The 20,127-nt window shown below is 28.7% G+C and overlaps 2 protein-coding genes across 3 annotated transcripts; one reads left to right on the forward strand and one right to left on the reverse strand.

The window, feature by feature from the left end:
• Positions 1-3,769: 3,769 nt before the first annotated feature.
• Positions 3,770-14,972, reverse strand: LOC119607932 (beta-arrestin-1). Its single transcript, XM_037962093.1, has 2 exons — positions 13,963-14,972; positions 3,770-5,237 (listed from the first exon to the last, which is right to left on the reverse strand). Exons 1-2 carry the CDS (start codon positions 14,558-14,560, stop codon positions 4,396-4,398), a joined length of 1,440 nt encoding a protein of 479 aa, XP_037818021.1. The 5' UTR covers positions 14,561-14,972; the 3' UTR covers positions 3,770-4,395.
• A 1,085-nt stretch (positions 14,973-16,057) lies between these two features.
• Positions 16,058-18,645, forward strand: LOC119607931 (DNA-binding protein modulo). Of its 2 annotated transcripts, none has more exons than XM_037962090.1 (4): positions 16,058-16,498; positions 16,651-16,866; positions 17,436-18,179; positions 18,244-18,645. In XM_037962090.1, the coding sequence occupies exons 1-4, from the start codon at positions 16,210-16,212 to the stop codon at positions 18,477-18,479; spliced, it is 1,485 nt and encodes a 494-aa protein (XP_037818018.1). In that variant the 5' UTR covers positions 16,058-16,209; the 3' UTR covers positions 18,480-18,645. The 2 variants fall into 2 exon arrangements, with proteins under 2 accessions (XP_037818018.1, XP_037818020.1); XM_037962092.1 differs by having other exon boundaries at positions 16,654-16,866.
• Positions 18,646-20,127: the final 1,482 nt, after the last annotated feature.

Raw genomic sequence — 20,127 nt, forward strand, 5'->3', positions numbered from 1 at the left:
AACTGAACTAGAACTGAACTAGAACTGAACTAGAACTGAACTAGAACTGAACTAGAACTGAACTAGAACTAAACTAGAACTGAACTAGAACTGAACTAGAACTGAACTAGAACTGAACTAGAACTGAACTAGAACTGAACTATAATTGAAATAGATCTAATAAAGTGAGTATATTTATGTAATAGTTTCAAAAAGTATTATAAAATATGAAAAATAAAATATCGTTTAATTCTTAATTTAATCTTGTTCAACATTTCTCAAAAAATTTCAACAGTCAATAGAGAGAATATAATATTTTGTAAATAGTTTCTGCAATAACTAACAATTTTTTTTGATAAAAAAAATAAAAACACTTAAAAAGCCTATAAAAAAGCAATAAATTCTTAGAAGTAAAACAATAAAAATATCTAAACCATTTTAGAATTAGCATACTACAAAAATTAGCAAATATTTGGTCGATTTCAAAAATCTTATTAAATGTTAAAAAAAAAATTAAAAGAAAATAACATTGAGTCAATTTAATGTTGAATAGCATGTGATAGTAATTAAATATGTAAACATTTATAAAAAATAAGAAGAAAATGATTTCTTTTGTTTTTTTATTAAGCTAAATATAAATTTCGAAATAATTTCCAATGATGATAATCATAATCATATTCATAAGACTAACATGTATTTTAATAATAATTTCAATTTAGTTGCTCTAAACAAAGAAAAAGGAAACTACTTACATTACTAAATTATTTTTTTTATGTTTTTATTGATATAAATATTTATTTACTTTTTTATTTTTGCAAAATTTCCATGTAATAGTTTAGGTATAGTTTTAAAGCGTATAAAGGTTAAGGATTTTTTTATTTTTCGTTTTACTTCAAATTTTGAACCCATTTAAGTGCTTACGTTTTAAGGGGAGTGCCAATGTGAGGAATAGTTGGAGTAATGGTGTTAAGTTTAAGTTATAGTGTTTTGCATTTTTAAGTGTTTTTTTCTAATTCTTATTGATTTTAGATTAAAATTGCTTTCCATTTTTGGCTTGTCTTCTTGCGCTAAGAAGTAGTAGTCGAATTCTTTAATAATAGAAATAAAACATAAGTATTTGTGTTTGTATGTTATAAAAAACAGTGTAGTATTTATTTTGTGTAATTGTGGTGAGTTTTTCTTTTAATGTAATTATATAATTATAGTGTAAATACAAAAAATTTGAGATTTATTTCATTAGTTGAATGTACAAAAAGTTAAATGATCATTAATACGTATAACAATTGAAAATTCAAAAAAAAATCAATTGCTTTGTTATTGGTGATAATTATTTTACTAAATGAATTTCTTTTAAGTTATGTAAAAAGTATTGATGTTTGTATTGTACAAATATATGTGGTTTATGTAATAAATACAAATATGTTTATTAAAGCTTTTAAGTAAAAACTGACTGAGAATTAATAATTAATTTTAATTTTTTAATTGTAATAAACATTGGTAAGTATTATATATAATAATTTTAAGAAAATGCAATATTGATGGAATAATTAATCAAAATTATCCTTTCGTATTTACCCTGTTCATCCCGATTTCAACTAGATGTTTTCAATTCCGACGTTATTAAGTCTCTTCTTTAAATCTTAATTCACAAAAATTTTAAGTTTTTAAAATCTTTGTAGCTTCGTCTTCCTAAATTTGATTCTCAGACATTTGAATTTCAGAACTATAACAGAATTGAACTAGAACTGAACTAGAACTGACTAGACTACTAGAACTGAACTAGAACTGAACTAGAACTGAACTAGAACTGAACTAGAACTGAACTAGAACTGAACTAGAACTGAACTAGAACTGAACTAGAACTGAACTATGAACTAGAACTGAACTAGAACTGAACTAGAACTGAACTAGAACTGAACTAGAACTGAACTAGAACTGAACTAGAACTGAACTAGAACTGAACTAGAACTGAACTAGAACTGAACTAGAACTGAACTAGAACTGAACTAGAACTGAACTAGAACTGAACTAGAACTGAACTAGAACTGAACTAGAACTGAACTAGAACTGAACTAGAACTGAACTAGAACTGAACTAGAACTGAACTAGAACTGAACTAGAACTGAACTAGAACTGAACTAGAACTGAACTAGAACTGAACTAGAACTGAACTAGAACTGAACTAGAACTGAACTAGAACTGAACTAGAACTGAACTAGAACTGAACTAGAACTGAACTAGAACTGAACTAGAACTGAACTAGAACTGAACTAGAACTGAACTAGAACTGAACTAGAACTGAACTAGAACTGAACTAGAACTGAACTAGAACTGAACTAGAACTGAACTAGAACTGAACTAGAACTGACTAGAACTAGAACTGAACTAGAACTGAACTAGAACTGAACTAGAACTGAACTAGAACTGAACTAGAACTAAACTAGAACTGAACTAGAACTGAACTAGAACTGAACTAGAACTGAACTAGAACTGAACTAGAACTGAACTAGAACTGAACTAGAACTGAACTAGAACTGAACTAGAACTGAACTAGAACTGAACTAGAACTGAACTAGAACTGAACTAGAACTGAACTAGAACTGAACTAGAACTGAACTAGAACTGAACTAGAACTGAACTAGAACTGAACTAGAACTGAACTAGAACTGAACTAGAACTGAACTAAACTGAACTAGAACTGAACTAGAACTGAACTAGAACTGAACTAGAACTGAACTAGAACTGAACTAGAACTGAACTAGAACTGAACTAGAACTGAACTAGAACTGAACTAGAACTGAACTAGAACTGAACTAGAACTGAACTAGAACTGAACAAGAACTGAACTAGAACTGAACTAGAACTGAACTAGAACTGAACTAGAACTGAACTAGAACTGAACTAGAACTGAACTAGAACTGAACTAGAACTGAACTAGAACTGAACTAGAACTGAACTAGAACTGAACTAGAACTGAACTAGAACTGAACTAGAACTGAACTAGAACTGAACTAGAACTGAACTAGAACTGAACTAGAACTGTGCTAGAACTGAACTAGATCTAAACTAGAACTGCACAAGAATTTTATACATATTCAATTGATTAACTTTCTTACGGAACCTTCCGGAAAATTGTGTACACATGAAAAGAAACCTTAAATTATCATAAAAAAAATTCTCATCTTTTTAAAAATCTATCAAAATGTCTTAAAATTGTGTTCCATAAAAATAAAACATATTGAATTTTTTGGTTTTATGTAGTTTTGTATTAAAAGTGTATTCGTGAATTAATGTATTTTTCAAAATAGTGTAAGTGATTTGTATAATTGTTTTTTAAGTGTGTGTGTTCGACTATAAATGTGCATAAAAAAAATTTTAATAAAGTTTTGTGTTTTAAAAACCAGCCTAAACAAAGAAGAATTGCAATAAATTAAAATAAATCTCAAAAACAAACCTTTAAGGATAATAAAACTAAACTTCAAGCCATTTAAATATTAAAATTAAAAAGTATTCTTTACCAGTTTATAATATATAAATTATAATTTAATAATTTAACAAACAGTTTACTTATTGCAATTCATCCTCTGGTTCAGCGTTAAATATTTCTTTTAATATAACATTATTATTACATGTATATGTTTATAAAACAAACAAAAGGAAGAAAACAAATAAAAAAGAATATAATAGAATAGAAGAGTATAGTAGTAGTAGTTAGAGATAGAAGTTAAATTATAAGTTACAACTTAAATTCTAGACACATACAATATATATTGTTTTAGTTATTCCTTTCTTTTTGTTTTGTTTAATATTTAAATATATATATAGAGTATAAACATAAATACACAGATAAAGACATACATACTACTATGGTCATTATCATAATCATATATTAATCATAATAATCTTCAGTTTTTTTTTCTTCATCTTCTTTAACATCATTATCAACATCGTCATCTTCGTCGTCAATTTCGTTAACATCAAGACATTTGTTCAATATCTTTTATCATCAATATTATTGTTTTTTGTTTTTAGTTTTGTGATTTTGTTGTTATAATTATTATAAACATAATTAACTTAATAACTAAATATACATCCATTAGAATTTTTTGCCCTTTTTCAATATTTAACTTTTCTTTCGTTACAATTTCAATTACTTGCTTTAATAGAAACTCAAAACCGACCCTTACAAATGGATTTTAATTTAAAAAAATGTTAAAACAAAAACACCTTTAATTTCTTTAAACATTGTACACATACATATGTATATAATTAAATAAAAAATGATAAATATGAAAACTATTATTCAATGTTGTGCTAAATACAATATCCAAACAATCGATGATAATTTTGTAGTTTTATAAATTTTTCTCTTTTGTTTTTGTTCAGCTAAAAAATGGCATCTTGGAAAAAAAACATTTAAGCTTCTGTTTCAGCACCTTTTAATCGTAGACGGGCAAAATCTTCAAATATAATATCATCGTCCTGGGCATCATCGTCATCTAGCTGTATGAGATTTGTAGTTGGTACCTCTTGGACGACAGCGGTAGAGGAATTCGAATTGGCATCATCGTTGGCCACCACCACCAACTGATTATCGCGTATACTTTGTCGTGGTGATTTGTCGCTTAACAAAGGATTCTCCTCCTCTTCGGGCTTGGGATGCATAAGAGTAAATGGCAATTCGGCCACCAAGTCACCACCCAACAAGGGGCCACTAATTAACAATTTCACTTTGACTTTATAGTGTACAATAATGCCTAGACTTTCGCGTTGTGCTGGATTTGTGATCAGAGTACTGGAGGCCAAATTTGTATCCTCGTGCTTTAATTGACCATCCAAAGCTAAGCCCCACTTGTCCTTGTTATTTGCCAGCAGCGGACATAGCTCAAAAACTTTTGAGAGAGTAAAGCCTGGCAATACTTGGCAACCATCTTCGGATTCCGTCTCGGCCACCACCGATTTATATTGGGCCGTCGAAAATAGACAAATGTCGGCAAACTGACGGACATAAACTTTAATTTTCTTTACCGTTCGATTAGAATTATTGGCCACATGAACATTGACCGATATCTTTTCGCCGTGATGATACAGTTCTTTGTCAAGACTGGCTTCCAAATGGATTTTATTTGGTTTCATCATAAATTCTTTACTCACTTCGATTGAGGGTTGTTCGCCCACCTTTGAGGGAGCGTACATAACTTTGCGTATTGTCAAACGAACGGAATTGCGTTTATGGGGCTTGTCGTCGATTTGTTCGCCTAGAAAAATATGAGAGAATGAGATTAGTTTGATGTATTTGAGTGTAATAAAAATTGGTATTCGTTCGTTTATAGTTGGGATACTCCATCTTCACTAAAATCGTTAAAAATTCAAGTTAAGAAATATATCTTTATAAAATTTTGATTGCAATCGGAATCACATTTTCCGCTGAAAATTGAATTTTTAATTCTTTTTTTAAACAATGCATAATAATACCATCAAAGAACAACATCCATTAAAAAAAAAACCAATCAACAAAAAGGGTCATTCAAAATGGCACTAAGAATCTAAAAATCAATTTAATTGAATTACTAGCAGTACTTGTAAGCTATAAAGTAAACTTAAATTCCTCAAAGTGTCATTCATAATTTAAACTTAAATTGTTAACGTATTTCAATTTGTATTTGTATCTAAAAAGTTTGCAGACAAAATAAAAGTATTCTTAAGTACTTTTCTTCAAATACAATTAAATTATCATCATTTTAATGCCATACCGCCAAAAAAAAAGAAATGAAAATACGAAATTGTTTACTTTAATTAAAATTTAAAAGCAACAAAGTCAATTTCGTTTTATTTAAATTTTTGCAAACCATAATTTGCAAAAAAGAACAACAAAAAGTAATACACATTTAAACAAACATTCTATCATCACCTGTTTTTAGTTTAGAAATTTTTCTTTGGAAATACATACAAAAAAAGTAAAATAAAATACCAATGAGATAATAACAATAATACGGCAACAGAGCTACAAAAAATATACCGAATAAACAAATAAATTAGAGGAAAAATGAACTCAAGTGTCTATAAAAATTAAACAAACAAAAATGTTTCTACCAGTACTTTTTTTTCTGTACAAACATACTGAAAAATGTACTCATGAATATGCACGAGTACATACATTCATACATAAATACAATTGTATGAATATGTATACTGTGTATCCATACCAAAAACGAAAAAAAAAAATAATTTTAAATTGAAAAAATGAAAGAAAAAAAATTAACCAAATGGCATTAACATTATTAAAAGATATATACAAAACTAGGGTGCAACTTAATTGTAATTTTCGAAACAGTAATAATAGTTGTGGGACAATTGAACTTTTAATTAAAAAAAGAGAAAATGGCAATGGATTCCTGGTTATAGTAGAAATAACAGTTGAGTGCTTAGAGGTAAATCGTAATAAATTTTAGCAATAATTGAATTGCTAATCAATTGCTAACAGTCTGTTTCATAAACAAGATTAGGTGGTTAAGTTTTGTATCAGTTTAATAAAAAATAGATTAAATCCATAAAATAAGTAATTTGTTTTAATTAGGTGAAGATATGTCGAAAGAGGAAGAAGATATAGAAGATATAGAAGATTGGTCTTTCAGATTCCATAATAAATTACAAAAATGTGAGGCCTGATCTGAGTTTAGAGCAACTCAATCCTGGCCTGCGTATTTTAATCTTTGGAATTACATACATTGAATCGCTGATCAGGCAAATAAGTTTAATGCGTATAAAGATCTGCATGCCATCATGTAAAGAAAAAATGAGTCCAATCTATCTATCTATCTATCTATCTATCTATCCCTATCGATCGAGAGAGCGAGCGCGAGCACGACGAGCGAGGAGCGAGCGAGCGAGCGAGCAGCGAGCAGCGAGCGAGCGAGCTAGCGAGCGAGCGAGCGAGCGAAGCGAGAGAGCGAGCGAGCGAGGCAGCAGGAGAGGAGCGAGCGAGCGATCGAGCGAGCGAGCGAGCGAGCGAGCGAGCGAGCGAGCGAAGGAGAGATCTATCTATCTATCTATCTATCTATCTATCTATCTATCTATCTATCTATCTATCATCTATATCTATCTATCTATCATCTATCTATCTATCTATCATCATCCATCTATATCTATCTATCTATCTATCTATCTATCTATCTATCTATCTATCTATCTATCTTCGCAAACGAATTGACAAACTTCTTCTGCTTACAAAGGTGAAGGTTACACAAATTGGTTTTAAATTAATTTTAAATTTGTGCCAATTCTTACAACTGATAATAATAATATTTTAACATTTTACAGAATTATATACATATAAAGGAAAGTAATGACAAGTTACACAGTTATTACAATCAATCATAATTGAAAATGTTTGTCTCTTTTTGCAAACATTAAAAGAAAAAACTAATAAAGGTCATGATGCCATACCATGTAAACAGAAAATTGTTTTATAAATATGTATTTTGTTTATAACTCAAAATAAGTGGTTGTTTGGGTATGAAGAATAATAAATAACTGGTAACCAAAGTAGAACATGATGACAACTTATTATCGGTTTCTGATTTTATATTTTGCTCAAATTTCTAAAGAAAGAATATGATTTGTTTTTATAAATAATAAAAGTTTTATATTAAATGAAACTAATGTCAGGGAAAGTTCTTAATTTAATGGTTCTAGAAAAATAAAACCGCAAAACTGAATATAGAACTTTGCTCCTATTCGATTAAATTTATAAATATTTAAGAAACTACAATTCCATGAACTAAATAAATGAACAATAAAACTATTTAAACACCTGATCGTTTATGTTACAATAAACACTTTTGTAATCAAATTAAAGTTTTGTAAATTACTTATAAATATGATATGAAAATATAAAAAATATGAATTTTAAAAAGTTGAATACAAAGAAAAAGAAAAGTAATTGCTTATATATTATCTTGTATTTTTTACTGCATTTTAATGCTATTATTCTTAATTGAAATACATATATGTACATTTATTTTTTGAATTAAAAACCGTTTACAAATAAAAAATTTTAAACCCTTTAATACAAGATCAAGATAACGCAAGTGTAAATTGTTATCAACAAGGTTACGTGAAAGTAACTGTTAATGTTTGACAAATATTTAATAAAATAATAAAACAATAATATTTACCCACCTAATAATTTTAACTACGACAGCAAAAAAAAATAATAACAACATACGTTTGTATACATAAATGCAAACAAATGTATAAATATTCAAATAGTCATACATATGTATGTATTTTTACATTAATATTTTAAAAAATCAATATTTAATTTGGAAAATATTAAAAAAAGTAATAAAAGATAATAAATAATAAAACCCATTTATAACACAATAAAAGACTACTGTTATGCAAAGTATATTATAAGGTTTTAGAATTACTTTTTTTTAAGCAAACGAAACCCTAAAATATCAATGACTTTATACATTAAATAAAGTGTTCCAACTGTAAATTTAAAATACAAGATTGAGTGGCAACACAAGGATGTTATTCCTAAAGATTTATCAAAAATGTTTAGAATAATTTTTTAGGAAAATTGTTATAAAAATAAGATCTCAAATATTCAAACGAAATTTTAATTAAAATATCCTTTTATGGCTTAATATAACACATGTTTAAAACTATTTTTAAACTTTGTTGTTATTCGCAAATGTTATCACTCATTTATTTTGAAACTAAAAAAAATGTAAGTAAGCAACAAGTTTTATATTAATTTATAATATAAGGGGTTTCGTTAAGAACGTTGCATTTAAGTTAGGAAAATTATGTTTGTTTTAAATGAAAGTACACTCAATGGTAGTATTTCTGTTATACAAAATCTTTAAATTATCCTTAAATTTTATGACTAGAGCTCACAAATTGGGTGAAATACCGAAAATTTGTTATTATTGTGGACATAGACCAGCAATTTTAAAGTTTTGCAAACTGAAATTGGCATAACGAGGACTTTGATAATAAAATTTAATAATTTTTAAGAAGCTTGTAAGTTTATATGATTAAATAATATAGATTAACATTTCAAATAGTGAAAGAATGACAAAACCAATTTCTATTCCATTCAAGACATATCAAAAATAAACAATTGAATCGGTCTTAATGAAACACCCTTTATAAAGTTTGTATACTATAGATATATGTATATACTTATGTACATACTATATAAATATTTACTATATATCCAATTTAGTAAACAAATGTGTAATGAAAAGTTTATAACTGCATTAAATAAACAAAATAAATGAAATATCTAGTACGTTATAAATAATATTAAATGTTTATATAAAAAAAACAACTTATTTAGTATGTATATAAGCATACTGAGTAAAGTAAAGATCATCAATTAAAATAGATAAATAATTTAAAATAAACAAAATTGAAACAAGTAAAAAAATGTTCTAATTTATTAGATAAGAAATACGTTCAGTAATTTTTAATAAAAAATGATAAAAAAAAATAATACAACTAATAAAGGGATATTATAAATGTAACAAAAACTCTAAAAGCTCTTTTTTGTCTTTAGGAAAACTATCAATCAATGAGTATTATTTAGCAGCCGGTTTAAAAACAAAGACAATTTCAATAATTTATTTTTCACAAACGAGCTGATTTTTAATTTTATAATAATTAAAAACATTAAATGAAAATGTTGTACGTCAATGAATTAACATCATACAGATTTAATAAGGCAACATTATATAGTTGTTGTTTGGGGCAATAAATTGTAGCACATTAAAGTGAAATTATTATGAAACACGTTTTCCAATTAAAGAAAATTTAAAAATTATTTCATCAATCAATCACGAAATTTCACAAAAATTATTAAGAAAATCTTATAATAAGTATAATATTTGATATGTATTGCAATAGTTAATAATTTCATAATAAATAAACTTAATATTAAAAATGTTTAAAAATTTATTTTAAAATAACACTATTTTTAGAACGTGTAAAATGGAGAAACAATTTATAGGGAGAAATCAATAAAAATTTAGAAACAATGAAAAAATACTATAAAGTACATATTTTAACTGTCATATTTACTGCACAGAATCAGTTCCCAAGTTGAGGATGAAAAAAAAAAAAATATTGAAAAAGATTATTTTTAATTTTATTAAATTCCTAGAAAGCTATATACATCAAATAACATTCTCTTACGCAAATAGAAAACAATTCTAAGGCTTTAAATACACAAAAAACCCTTAGTTCTAATTAAACAATAAATTTTTCTACAACAACGTCTGATACGAGATAAGATGCTAATAAAAATATATTTTATACTCATTTAAATAAGAATTTGCGGTATATAGTTCAACTTATAAAAATATAATAATAATAAAATAGAAAATTTTTTTTTCATAATTGGAAAATTGTTTAGATTCATTCACAACTTTAAAGTATTATTTTCTAAATAAAAATCCAATGGAAAATATACCTCGTGATTGTTTAAACGAATTAAAGCGTTTAAAATAAACAATATAAATAAAATATTTGTCATAGAAAACCCCGCTGCTGAGAGAAATTAACAAAAAGACAACAAAAACATGTCAGTGACGTATTTTAAAAATATAAAACAATAAATATTATTTTAAAACTGTGAATTAAAAAGAAATGAAACGTGTTAAAATGTTGTTAAGAAACAACTTTAGAGCATATTAACTACGAAATGATTTATGATTCAGACGTAAAACAAAACAAGTAAGAAATTATAGTCGGGCGTGGCCGACCATATGATACCCTACACCAGTTATGAATATTAAATGTGATTTATTTTTCATAATAAAGCATTTATCTTCAATATTCCCTTGTTCCGATACATTTAAGCAATTTATGGATGAAAAACTAATTTTCTGAAAGAGGCTTTATATGGGGGCTAGGGGCAAATATGGACCAAGCCCGATAAAATTTTGTGAATATATTTATATTGACATAATATTTTATTGTGCTGAATTTCATCGCGATATTTGTGTTTATAAGCTAATTTGGGACATTCAATTAATTTTCTGAAGGGGACTTTGTATGGGAGCTAGGGTCAAATGGGGCCCGATCTTTATGAAATTTGGCAGGGTCATCAAGACTTCTATAAAACTTAGTTGTGCCGTATTTTATCGATATATATGTATATTTAACATAATTATAAGCTCAGAAGCCCTTTTCGGGGGGTTCTGTTCTATAGGGGCTAGGTGAAATAATGGACCGATCTTAACCATTTTCAATAGGCTTCGTCCTTAGGTCAAATAAAACGTGCGTGCCAAATTTCATCCAATTATCTTGAAAATTGCGACCTGTACCTTGCGCACAAGGTTTACATGGACAGCCAGCCAGCCAGACGGACGGACGGACATGGCTTAATCGACTCAGAAAACGATTCTAAGCCGATTGATATACTTTAAGGTGGGTCTAGGACGAATATTTTTGTATGTTACAAACATCAGCACAAATCCAATATACCCTCCCCACTAAAGTGGTGTAGGGTATAAACAGCAACAACAATAACAATGTTGGCATAGAGTTAACCATAAATGAGTACATTGTTTAGGATTTTATTTTGTTAATTGTTACAATACAAAATCATAAATTTCTAAACAAATATAATAATAAAAATTCATTGTAAAAACAATTAAGTCTTAAAACAATAATAGAACTATAGTAATGAAAAATGAGCAACAAAATATTAGGATACACTACTATTTATGAGTTGTACATAAAGCAATGGCTAGGAGAAAAAGTATTTTCGTTAAAAATGTTACATTTAAAAAAAAATCACTGTATTTTAAATTTCTTGGAAATAATAATAATAATGGGAGTTTTGTGATTTCTGTGGTAGATATTAGGTAGTGAGTCATAATGAGAAAATATTATTTTAACATTAGTTTAGCATTATATTTTTAAATTCCATAAATTATTGATTTTGTACTTCACTTTTTACGTTTATATGATTATACTTTTTTGACACATTTTCATGCTCTTTGCTCTAATATTTTATCAAAAGGAACTAGTATTAGTAAGAGAACAAACAGAACTTCTTCATATTATTAAACACCAGACAATAGTCGTGGACTATAGACTATAGTCTGGCCTGTAATCTATATTAAAGATTAAAGTCTATAGCCCAGTCTACAGTCCAACTATTGTCTATAATTCACTACAGAGTATGGTCTATATTTCAGATTATAATCCGTTACATGCTATAGTCAATAGTCCAGACTATAGTCTGTGATCTAGACTACAACCAATAGTCTGTACTATAGACTATAATCTATAGTCTGGACTATGGATTACAGTATATTGTGGACTATAGTCTGAAATATAGACTCTGTCCTATAATGGACTATAGATAATAGTATTTTCGGTCCAACAATTTTGTGTACAACAGTTTTTATAAAAGTTTAATATAAATAACTTTTTGCAGGTAACAATTCCAAAAGAGAAAAATATTCAGTAAACTGTATAACAGTTTTCTTCCCCGCTCGTTCCCAACAATCGGTTCTTTGCACCGAAACGACTCGAAGTTCAACGAACAACGACCAAGGATTGTCAACCCAGCTACAACGACTTTACACGTGTCGCTGCTACAACAACAACACAGTTTTCTTCTATGAAATAGGTATCTTTACAAACCATTTTTCTTAATAAAATTTTGCAGAAATTTCAGTTTCAGAATTTTGGGTATGACAGTTTTTCATGTATAATATATGAAATATAACAGTAATATTTTGAACAAACTAATTTCAAAAGGAAATTACAATTATGCATTAGAACTTTTCTTATAACAAACAATAAAAACCTAGCAATTATTTTGCTCCCATCCAATATCAAAAGATATTTTGCTGCCTTAACTCACTCAAACTGAAATCCTAAAAAAGCAGACACACATACCACATACATACATACATACATACATACATACATACATACATACATACATACAATACATACATACATACATACATACATACATACATACATACATACATACATACATACATACATACATACATACATACATACATACATACATACATACATACATACATACATACATACATACTACATACATACATACATACTACATACATACATACATACATACATACATACATACATACATACATACATACATACATACATACATACATACATACATACATACATACATACATACATACATACATACATACATACATACATACATACATACATACATACATACATACATACATACATACATACATACATACATACATACATACATACATACATACATACATACATACATACATACATATACATACATACATACATACATACATACATACATACAGACATACATACATACATACATACATACATACATACATACATACATACATACATACATACATACATACATACATACATACATACATACATACATACATACATACATACATACATACATACATACATACTACAGAAAACAAACCGACATTCTTAAAACCCCAGATACATGTTGATCGTAATGAGTAAGCGCATATTTGAAATGAACAGAAAAATAAACTACAAATAACAAAAATTATGTTATGGGCGCGTTAAATTTGTAAACTTTTTATGTGGTTACAAAAGCAAAACCCAAAATAAAAAAAAAAAAACTTGAGATAAAACTTATGACAAGGGGAAAAATAAAATGAATGAATGAATTTGATGCTGTCTGCCTGATGACACATTTATAAACACTAGTTTCTATATTAGTTTGAGGCCAGAATTGAAAATAAAATTCAATAAAAAAAACACGGTGTTGATTGATTAATTAACGTGTTTTTTCACAACGATTTTAAAACCCCAACTTTGGTTGATCTTATGACATTTTGTTTTAGAATACATTGCCCTTGATCATTTAGAAAAATTACAAATTAAACAAAAATAGCATGATTTAATCAATTTTATATTACTCACCAACAAATGCTTTTAATTCATAATCTACGCCACAAGATTTTCCAGTATCGCCGGGGGCAGGTTGTAGTGATACTGATGCTGGACAGTAGGGAGGAACTTCAAAGTAAAATGGATATGCATTGGGACCCAACTTTTTTATCAGCCTTTCCTGTAGTCTTGTCAACGGTCTTTCCGTTTGCGTTGGCGGATAGATTTGTTCATGGGCCAAGTATAAATCCTTCCGAAATGTCAAACCCAATACATCTAAATCCTCACGGCCATATCTAAAGGCGGCCAACACTTGGCCAAATACTTTGCGATCCTTTACATACTCGGGATCTATAAACACCACCCCATCGATGGGATCGACATGAGTGCTGTGGTCCACGAAATCACGTTTCCCCAGATAGACGGTAATTTTGCCATTCGAGGAGCTTTTCTTAAACACCCGGGTAGCCTGTCGCCTCGAGCTGGCATCTGTATCGCCACCAGCAGCGCCACCACCACCGGCCTCGTCATTGGCCGAAGAAGGGCGTATGCCCGTACCATTATTCGCACTATTACTGCTGCTATTGCCACCACCGCCACCGCCTCCATTATTGGTGCTTAAATTATTCATTATGTTGCCGATATTTTAGCTGTTTGCTCAATAAATTTAATGAACGTTACAATTTTGTTTAAATTAAACAAAATTCCTTTAAAATTATTTGCTTTATTAAGAAGGGCCGGTAACTCTTTGATTTTTTCTTGCCGTTTTTTGTTTTTTTTTTTTCGTCTCAATATTTTTTCATTTAATTACTTGTTTACCAAAACTTTCGTTGCTATTTTATTTTAAACAAATCATTTCTTTTTATTATAACTTCTTTAGTAATTATTTAACTTTTATTTTGTTGTTTTCATTTTTATATATTTTTCATTTGCTTAGATTTTTTTTGTGTGGAAGTTTTCGTATAAAAAATTGAACAAGTAATTAAATTCTTCTTTCCAGTAAGAAAACTGCGTATTCGTCTCTTCTGTTATAAAAATGACAAACTAACGTCACTTTTTTAGACGATTACCAATTTTTTATGTATACACAGCGAAAACGTCATCCTTTTTTAAAATTCTGGCAACATTACCTATGTCAATGATCTGGTAATTGTTGAAAAATAGCGATTTTCCTTTTTTGATTTGTTAGTGATGATAGAATACGAATAAATTTGATCTCTATGAAGAAACAAACTTTTTTCATTTTTGGCAACAAATGAAAATGTGCAGCTGATTGTGATAAATACCCGAAAAAATTAGAGATTACACTCATTCATTCGTAATTCGAAGGTAATACAAAGTGAAACTAAAATTGTGTATGATGAATCGTGTACATAATACTTAATTCGGCCTATGAATTACAATAGCCAATTAACCCGTTTACACGACACATTCGTACAAATGAAAACAAACCGCTGATTATAACATAGAGATGACAACCATTCATTGGTAATTCGTAGGTAATTTAAACGGAATTTGTACAGAAGAATAAGAGCGTGAATGACGAATAATTACATCATATGGACAGGGTATAATTCAGTTTATAATTGGGGATTGAATGATGAATGAATGAGTGAGTGAATGACGAATAATCGCTTCGTGTGAACTGTATTTAACTCATTTCGGGTTTCTTTTTAATGGGGGTAGCACATTATCATTATATTTTTGAATAACATGTAAATCATATTCTAGAGGCCTTATAATTACTAAAATCAATGATATATTATAGCATATAACTAAACTGCTGTTATTTTGAATGCTTTTGATTACGGATTTTGATTCTTGTAAAAAAAATTGTGTCAAATTTTATTTCAACGTATTTTTTAATAATGCAGTAAAAGAATCTGATGTGATCAATTATAACAGATTCTTATGAAATTTGTTAGAGTTTTTTGTTCACAAAAAAAATTTATCTTTATACCTATGGGTATTCCTTATATACATATTTTAACACACTTAAACACTTAAAAGCAAGTAATACAATTTTTTTCTAAGTGTACACAACAAAAATACCCCACTGTCAAATTCTCTAAAATCGCTAATTTCTATATACGTAAATAGGCAACACTTTTCTTATAGAAAAACGCAGCGCTTTAAAAATTTCCTACAAATATGCAACTCTGAAAGCGGTTGTCAATTGTGCACGTGTTGTTTGGTTATACATACACATTTTTTAATACCGCATTCTACAATAATTTTCAATCTTTTTGTAATAAATTATAAATAAATATTTTAATTAAAATGAAACAAAAGCAAGTTAAAGCAGCACCCAAAGTGGCAAAACAAACAAAAGCTACCAAGAAGGCAGCTCCTGCCGCCAAAGTGGAAGAAGTTGAAGAAAATGAACAGGAAGAGGAAGAAGTTGTAACTAAGAAAGCTGTAGCTAAAAAAGCGGCACCTAAAAAGCCTGCTAAAGTACAAAAAGTTGTTGAAGTAGAAGAAGCTCCCGAGGAGGAGGAGGAAGACGAGGAGGAGGTTGAGGAGCAAGAAGAGGATGATGAACAAGACGAGGAAGCCATGGAAGAAGAAGGTAATATACTTAATACATTTGATAAGATTTAGCGTGCTAGCGAGCACATGTGCTAGTTTTACCGAATACTGATTTATTAGTATTAACCTAGGAACACAACATATTTCATCAATATGTTCTATCTGTTTTTAATATTTATTTCTTAATCTTAGAAGCTGACGAAGATGACGCTGAAAATGATAACGATGAAGAAGATGAAGCTGAAAATGACAACGATGAAGAGAAGGAAGAAGATGATGAAGAAGAAGATGAAGAAGAAGAAGACGCCGCAAATGAAGTACCTACAATACCATCTAAAGTAAAAAGCGGAGAAATCCCCTCAACTGTACCCTCAAGCAAAATTGTTCATGTTGTTAAATTACCTAAAAGTAAGTCTCCCAAAAATATTGTATATTTCCTTTCCAACCATTTTAGTTTATAAAATGGTTTATGTTTTTATGCACTTACAAACATACATAAGGGATGATATATTTAGTATACTAGAAATTTAATTATTTTTTTAAAACTTAATTTTCTACTATAAATTAGAATGATGCAACTTGACTTGGTAAAAATAGGGTGCTGAAGTTCCCACCAAAAATTAAAACTTAATTCTTTCTAAGATAAATAATGTATATATACATACTGGTATATACATATGTATGTCTATATGTATTTTTAGAATTTCCAATAGTCTTATCTCTAAATACAGCAGAATTTTGCATATAGATAATAAATTTCCCATAAAAAATATTTTCCCTCGATTAAAAGGAATAACATCTTTACTTTAAAGTTTACTATTCCCCAAACTTTAAAAATTGTAAATATCTTCAATAATTTATTATTTTTAGAAAAGAAAATATAAATTTATTAGGAAAGACTAAAAAATTAAACGTTCAGAAACACCAACCTGTATGAGAAAATTCCATTTATGATAAAAAACTAAACTTTTTTTCAGAATGTAAACAAATTGACATCGTAGAAGTATTTGCCAAATACGGAGCAATTGATCAAATACATATGATTACAACTCCCAGTGGCACCGTCGCTAATGTTGCCTTTAAAACCATGAAAGCTGCTAAGGCTGCCTTGGCTGACAGAAAAGTCAAAGTGCAAGGTTCTTTAATTATTATAAACCCACACAAGCCCAAACGTGAATCTAAATTTAATGAAACTCGCGAACGCTGCGTTTATGTTCGTTATCTGAAAACCGGCACTACTGAAGAAGATTTGAAAAAGCACTTTGAAGGTTGTGGCAAAATTGAAAATATCAAAGTTGTAAATAAATTTAATACCACTTTTGCTTTTGTTACTTTTGCCGATAAGTCCAGCGTCGATGCTGCCTTAGAACTACATAACTCAGTATTGAATGATGTTAATATTGGTGTAAATAAACAAAGTGAATCTAAACTGGGTAAAACTTATGAGGCAAATCTTACCGTAATGGTTAAGAACAAACAAAACTTTGAAAATATTGACGGCGCTAAAATCAAGTCTATCTTCTCCAAGTGCGGTGAAATTGATATCTTAGATGTTGTGTGCAAAAAGAATGTTTTGGCTTTCGTTTGCTACAAAACTGAACAAGCTGCTAAAAAGGCTCTCAAATTGAATGGCAAAACTGAACAAGGCATTGAATTGGAAACGGAATTATATGATCCTTACAGTAAGAAAACCACCATTCATGTTACAAATTTGCCTAGAGGTAGGTTTTTATTGATTATAATTTTACTCTTCAACATTTGGATTTCATTTCGTTTTCTTTCCAGGTTGCACTGAAGAAGACTTAAAAAAATTGTTCTCTAAAGCCGGCGAAATTAAAAACATCTTTATTAAAGGCGGTTTTGCTATTATTGGATTTGAAAACTCCGATGCCTATTGTAAATCATTTTTGTTTAATGAGAGCATGATAAACAATCAAGTTATTTTTGTTGAACCCCATTCTCTACGTAAGAAGTCCATTATAAAGCAAAAATACCCAAGGCTTTCCAAAAGAAAGGTTTAAAACGTCCCTTTGAAAATGGCAACAGCGTTTTTTAAAGCTAAAAAAGCTAAAACTAACTAATTTCATTTAGTTTTTTATATATTCTTTCAAAAATACATAGTTTTATTATTAGCAACAGATTATTCAGTTGTAACAAATATTCAATTAAAGTAAGATTAGAATGCAATTTTAATGCATTTTTTATAGAAAAATGATAAAATTAAGTTGTTTTTTTTTAATTTATTAAATGGTATTTTTCTAGTTTTATTGGATCTAGGCTGGGTCCAATTATATTATATAATTATGTTCTTTTCTAAAATAACGACTAACAATAGCGATTTTCACGTTTTTCTTACATTCTTGAAATATCTCAGAAATAAGAAGTTCGAAGTACTAGGTTGGCAATATTTGGTCGAGTGTGATTTGGGTTGTCCAGGTGTAAAGATCCAATTGTCATGTGATGAAGTTTTGTACATGTAAATTATAAACTTTGAGATTTGAGACAAAAAGTTATCAAAAACATTGATGTAATACTCTGAGAATCTCAACTAAAACTTTGAATATAACAAAATTTTTTCCCGGGAATTAGATATTGAGACTGTTGGTATATTGTACAAAATAGTCCTACAATAGAGATATTTGCCTTCTTGAAAGATCTCTATCAAATATCATTTAGTTTTACTGGACAATTTTTATCTAGTAATAAGTTTTTTGGATTTGAAATTAATGACTGAGGAACTTAAATAAACCGCCAGGTTAGCCCAAAAAGTCCCGTCGAACACTATATGGTCTCCTCCAGGGTATAGTCTGAGTATTTTATGGTCTGCGCCGGTCAAAACATAACCTCACTTGGTAAAATTAATGCATTCAGTTAATGTAAACAACTCATAACTTGGAACAGTTATACAAAGTGTACAGAATGTATAGAATGACAGTCTTCTTTTGCATTAACTTTCCCGACGACAACATGTATCCAATGATGAAGTGCCTACAAGAAGTCTTAGTGAATTTTTATCAAGAACAAGATATTTGGGGTTCAAGCAGGGCCAGATCATTTTAGATATTTTGCAAGTTGTTATTAGGGTTCTATAGTTGAAACGAAAAGTCGACTTTTTGCATTTAGTTAAAAGTCGATTTTTCGACATTTCGACTTTTTCCATTTTATGAAAAGTCGATTTTTCGACCTTTTTCATTTATTTAAAAGTCGACTTTTAGACTTTTCGACTTTTAGTATTATATAAATGGTCGACTTTTCGACTTTTTCCGACTTTTCGACTTTTTCCGACTTTTCGACTTTTTCCGACTTTTTTCGACTTTTCGACTTTTTTCGACTTTTTCCGACTTTTTTCGACTTTTTCCGACTTTTTGATTTTTTACGACTTTTTACGACTTTTTGACTATTTTCGACTTTTTTCGACTTTTTTCGACTATTTTTTTACTTTTTTCGAGTTTTTCCGACTATTTTAGAGTTTTTGACCTCTTTTCCACTTTTTTAAAATTTTCGACTTTTCGACTTTTTTCAACTTATTGACTTTTTTCGCCTTTCGACTTATTTCGACTTTCTTCGACTTTTTTCGACTTATCGACTTTTTTCGACTTTTCGACTTTTTTCGACTTTTCGACTTTTTTCATAGACGATAGTCGAGTTATCGACTTTTTTGGAACAAAA

The sequence above is a fragment of the Lucilia sericata genome, unplaced genomic scaffold, assembly GCF_015586225.1.
Source record: "Lucilia sericata isolate MDLA Ls3-8-SP2 unplaced genomic scaffold, ASM1558622v1 Contig000763F_arrow, whole genome shotgun sequence".
Taxonomy (NCBI): domain Eukaryota; kingdom Metazoa; phylum Arthropoda; class Insecta; order Diptera; family Calliphoridae; genus Lucilia; species Lucilia sericata.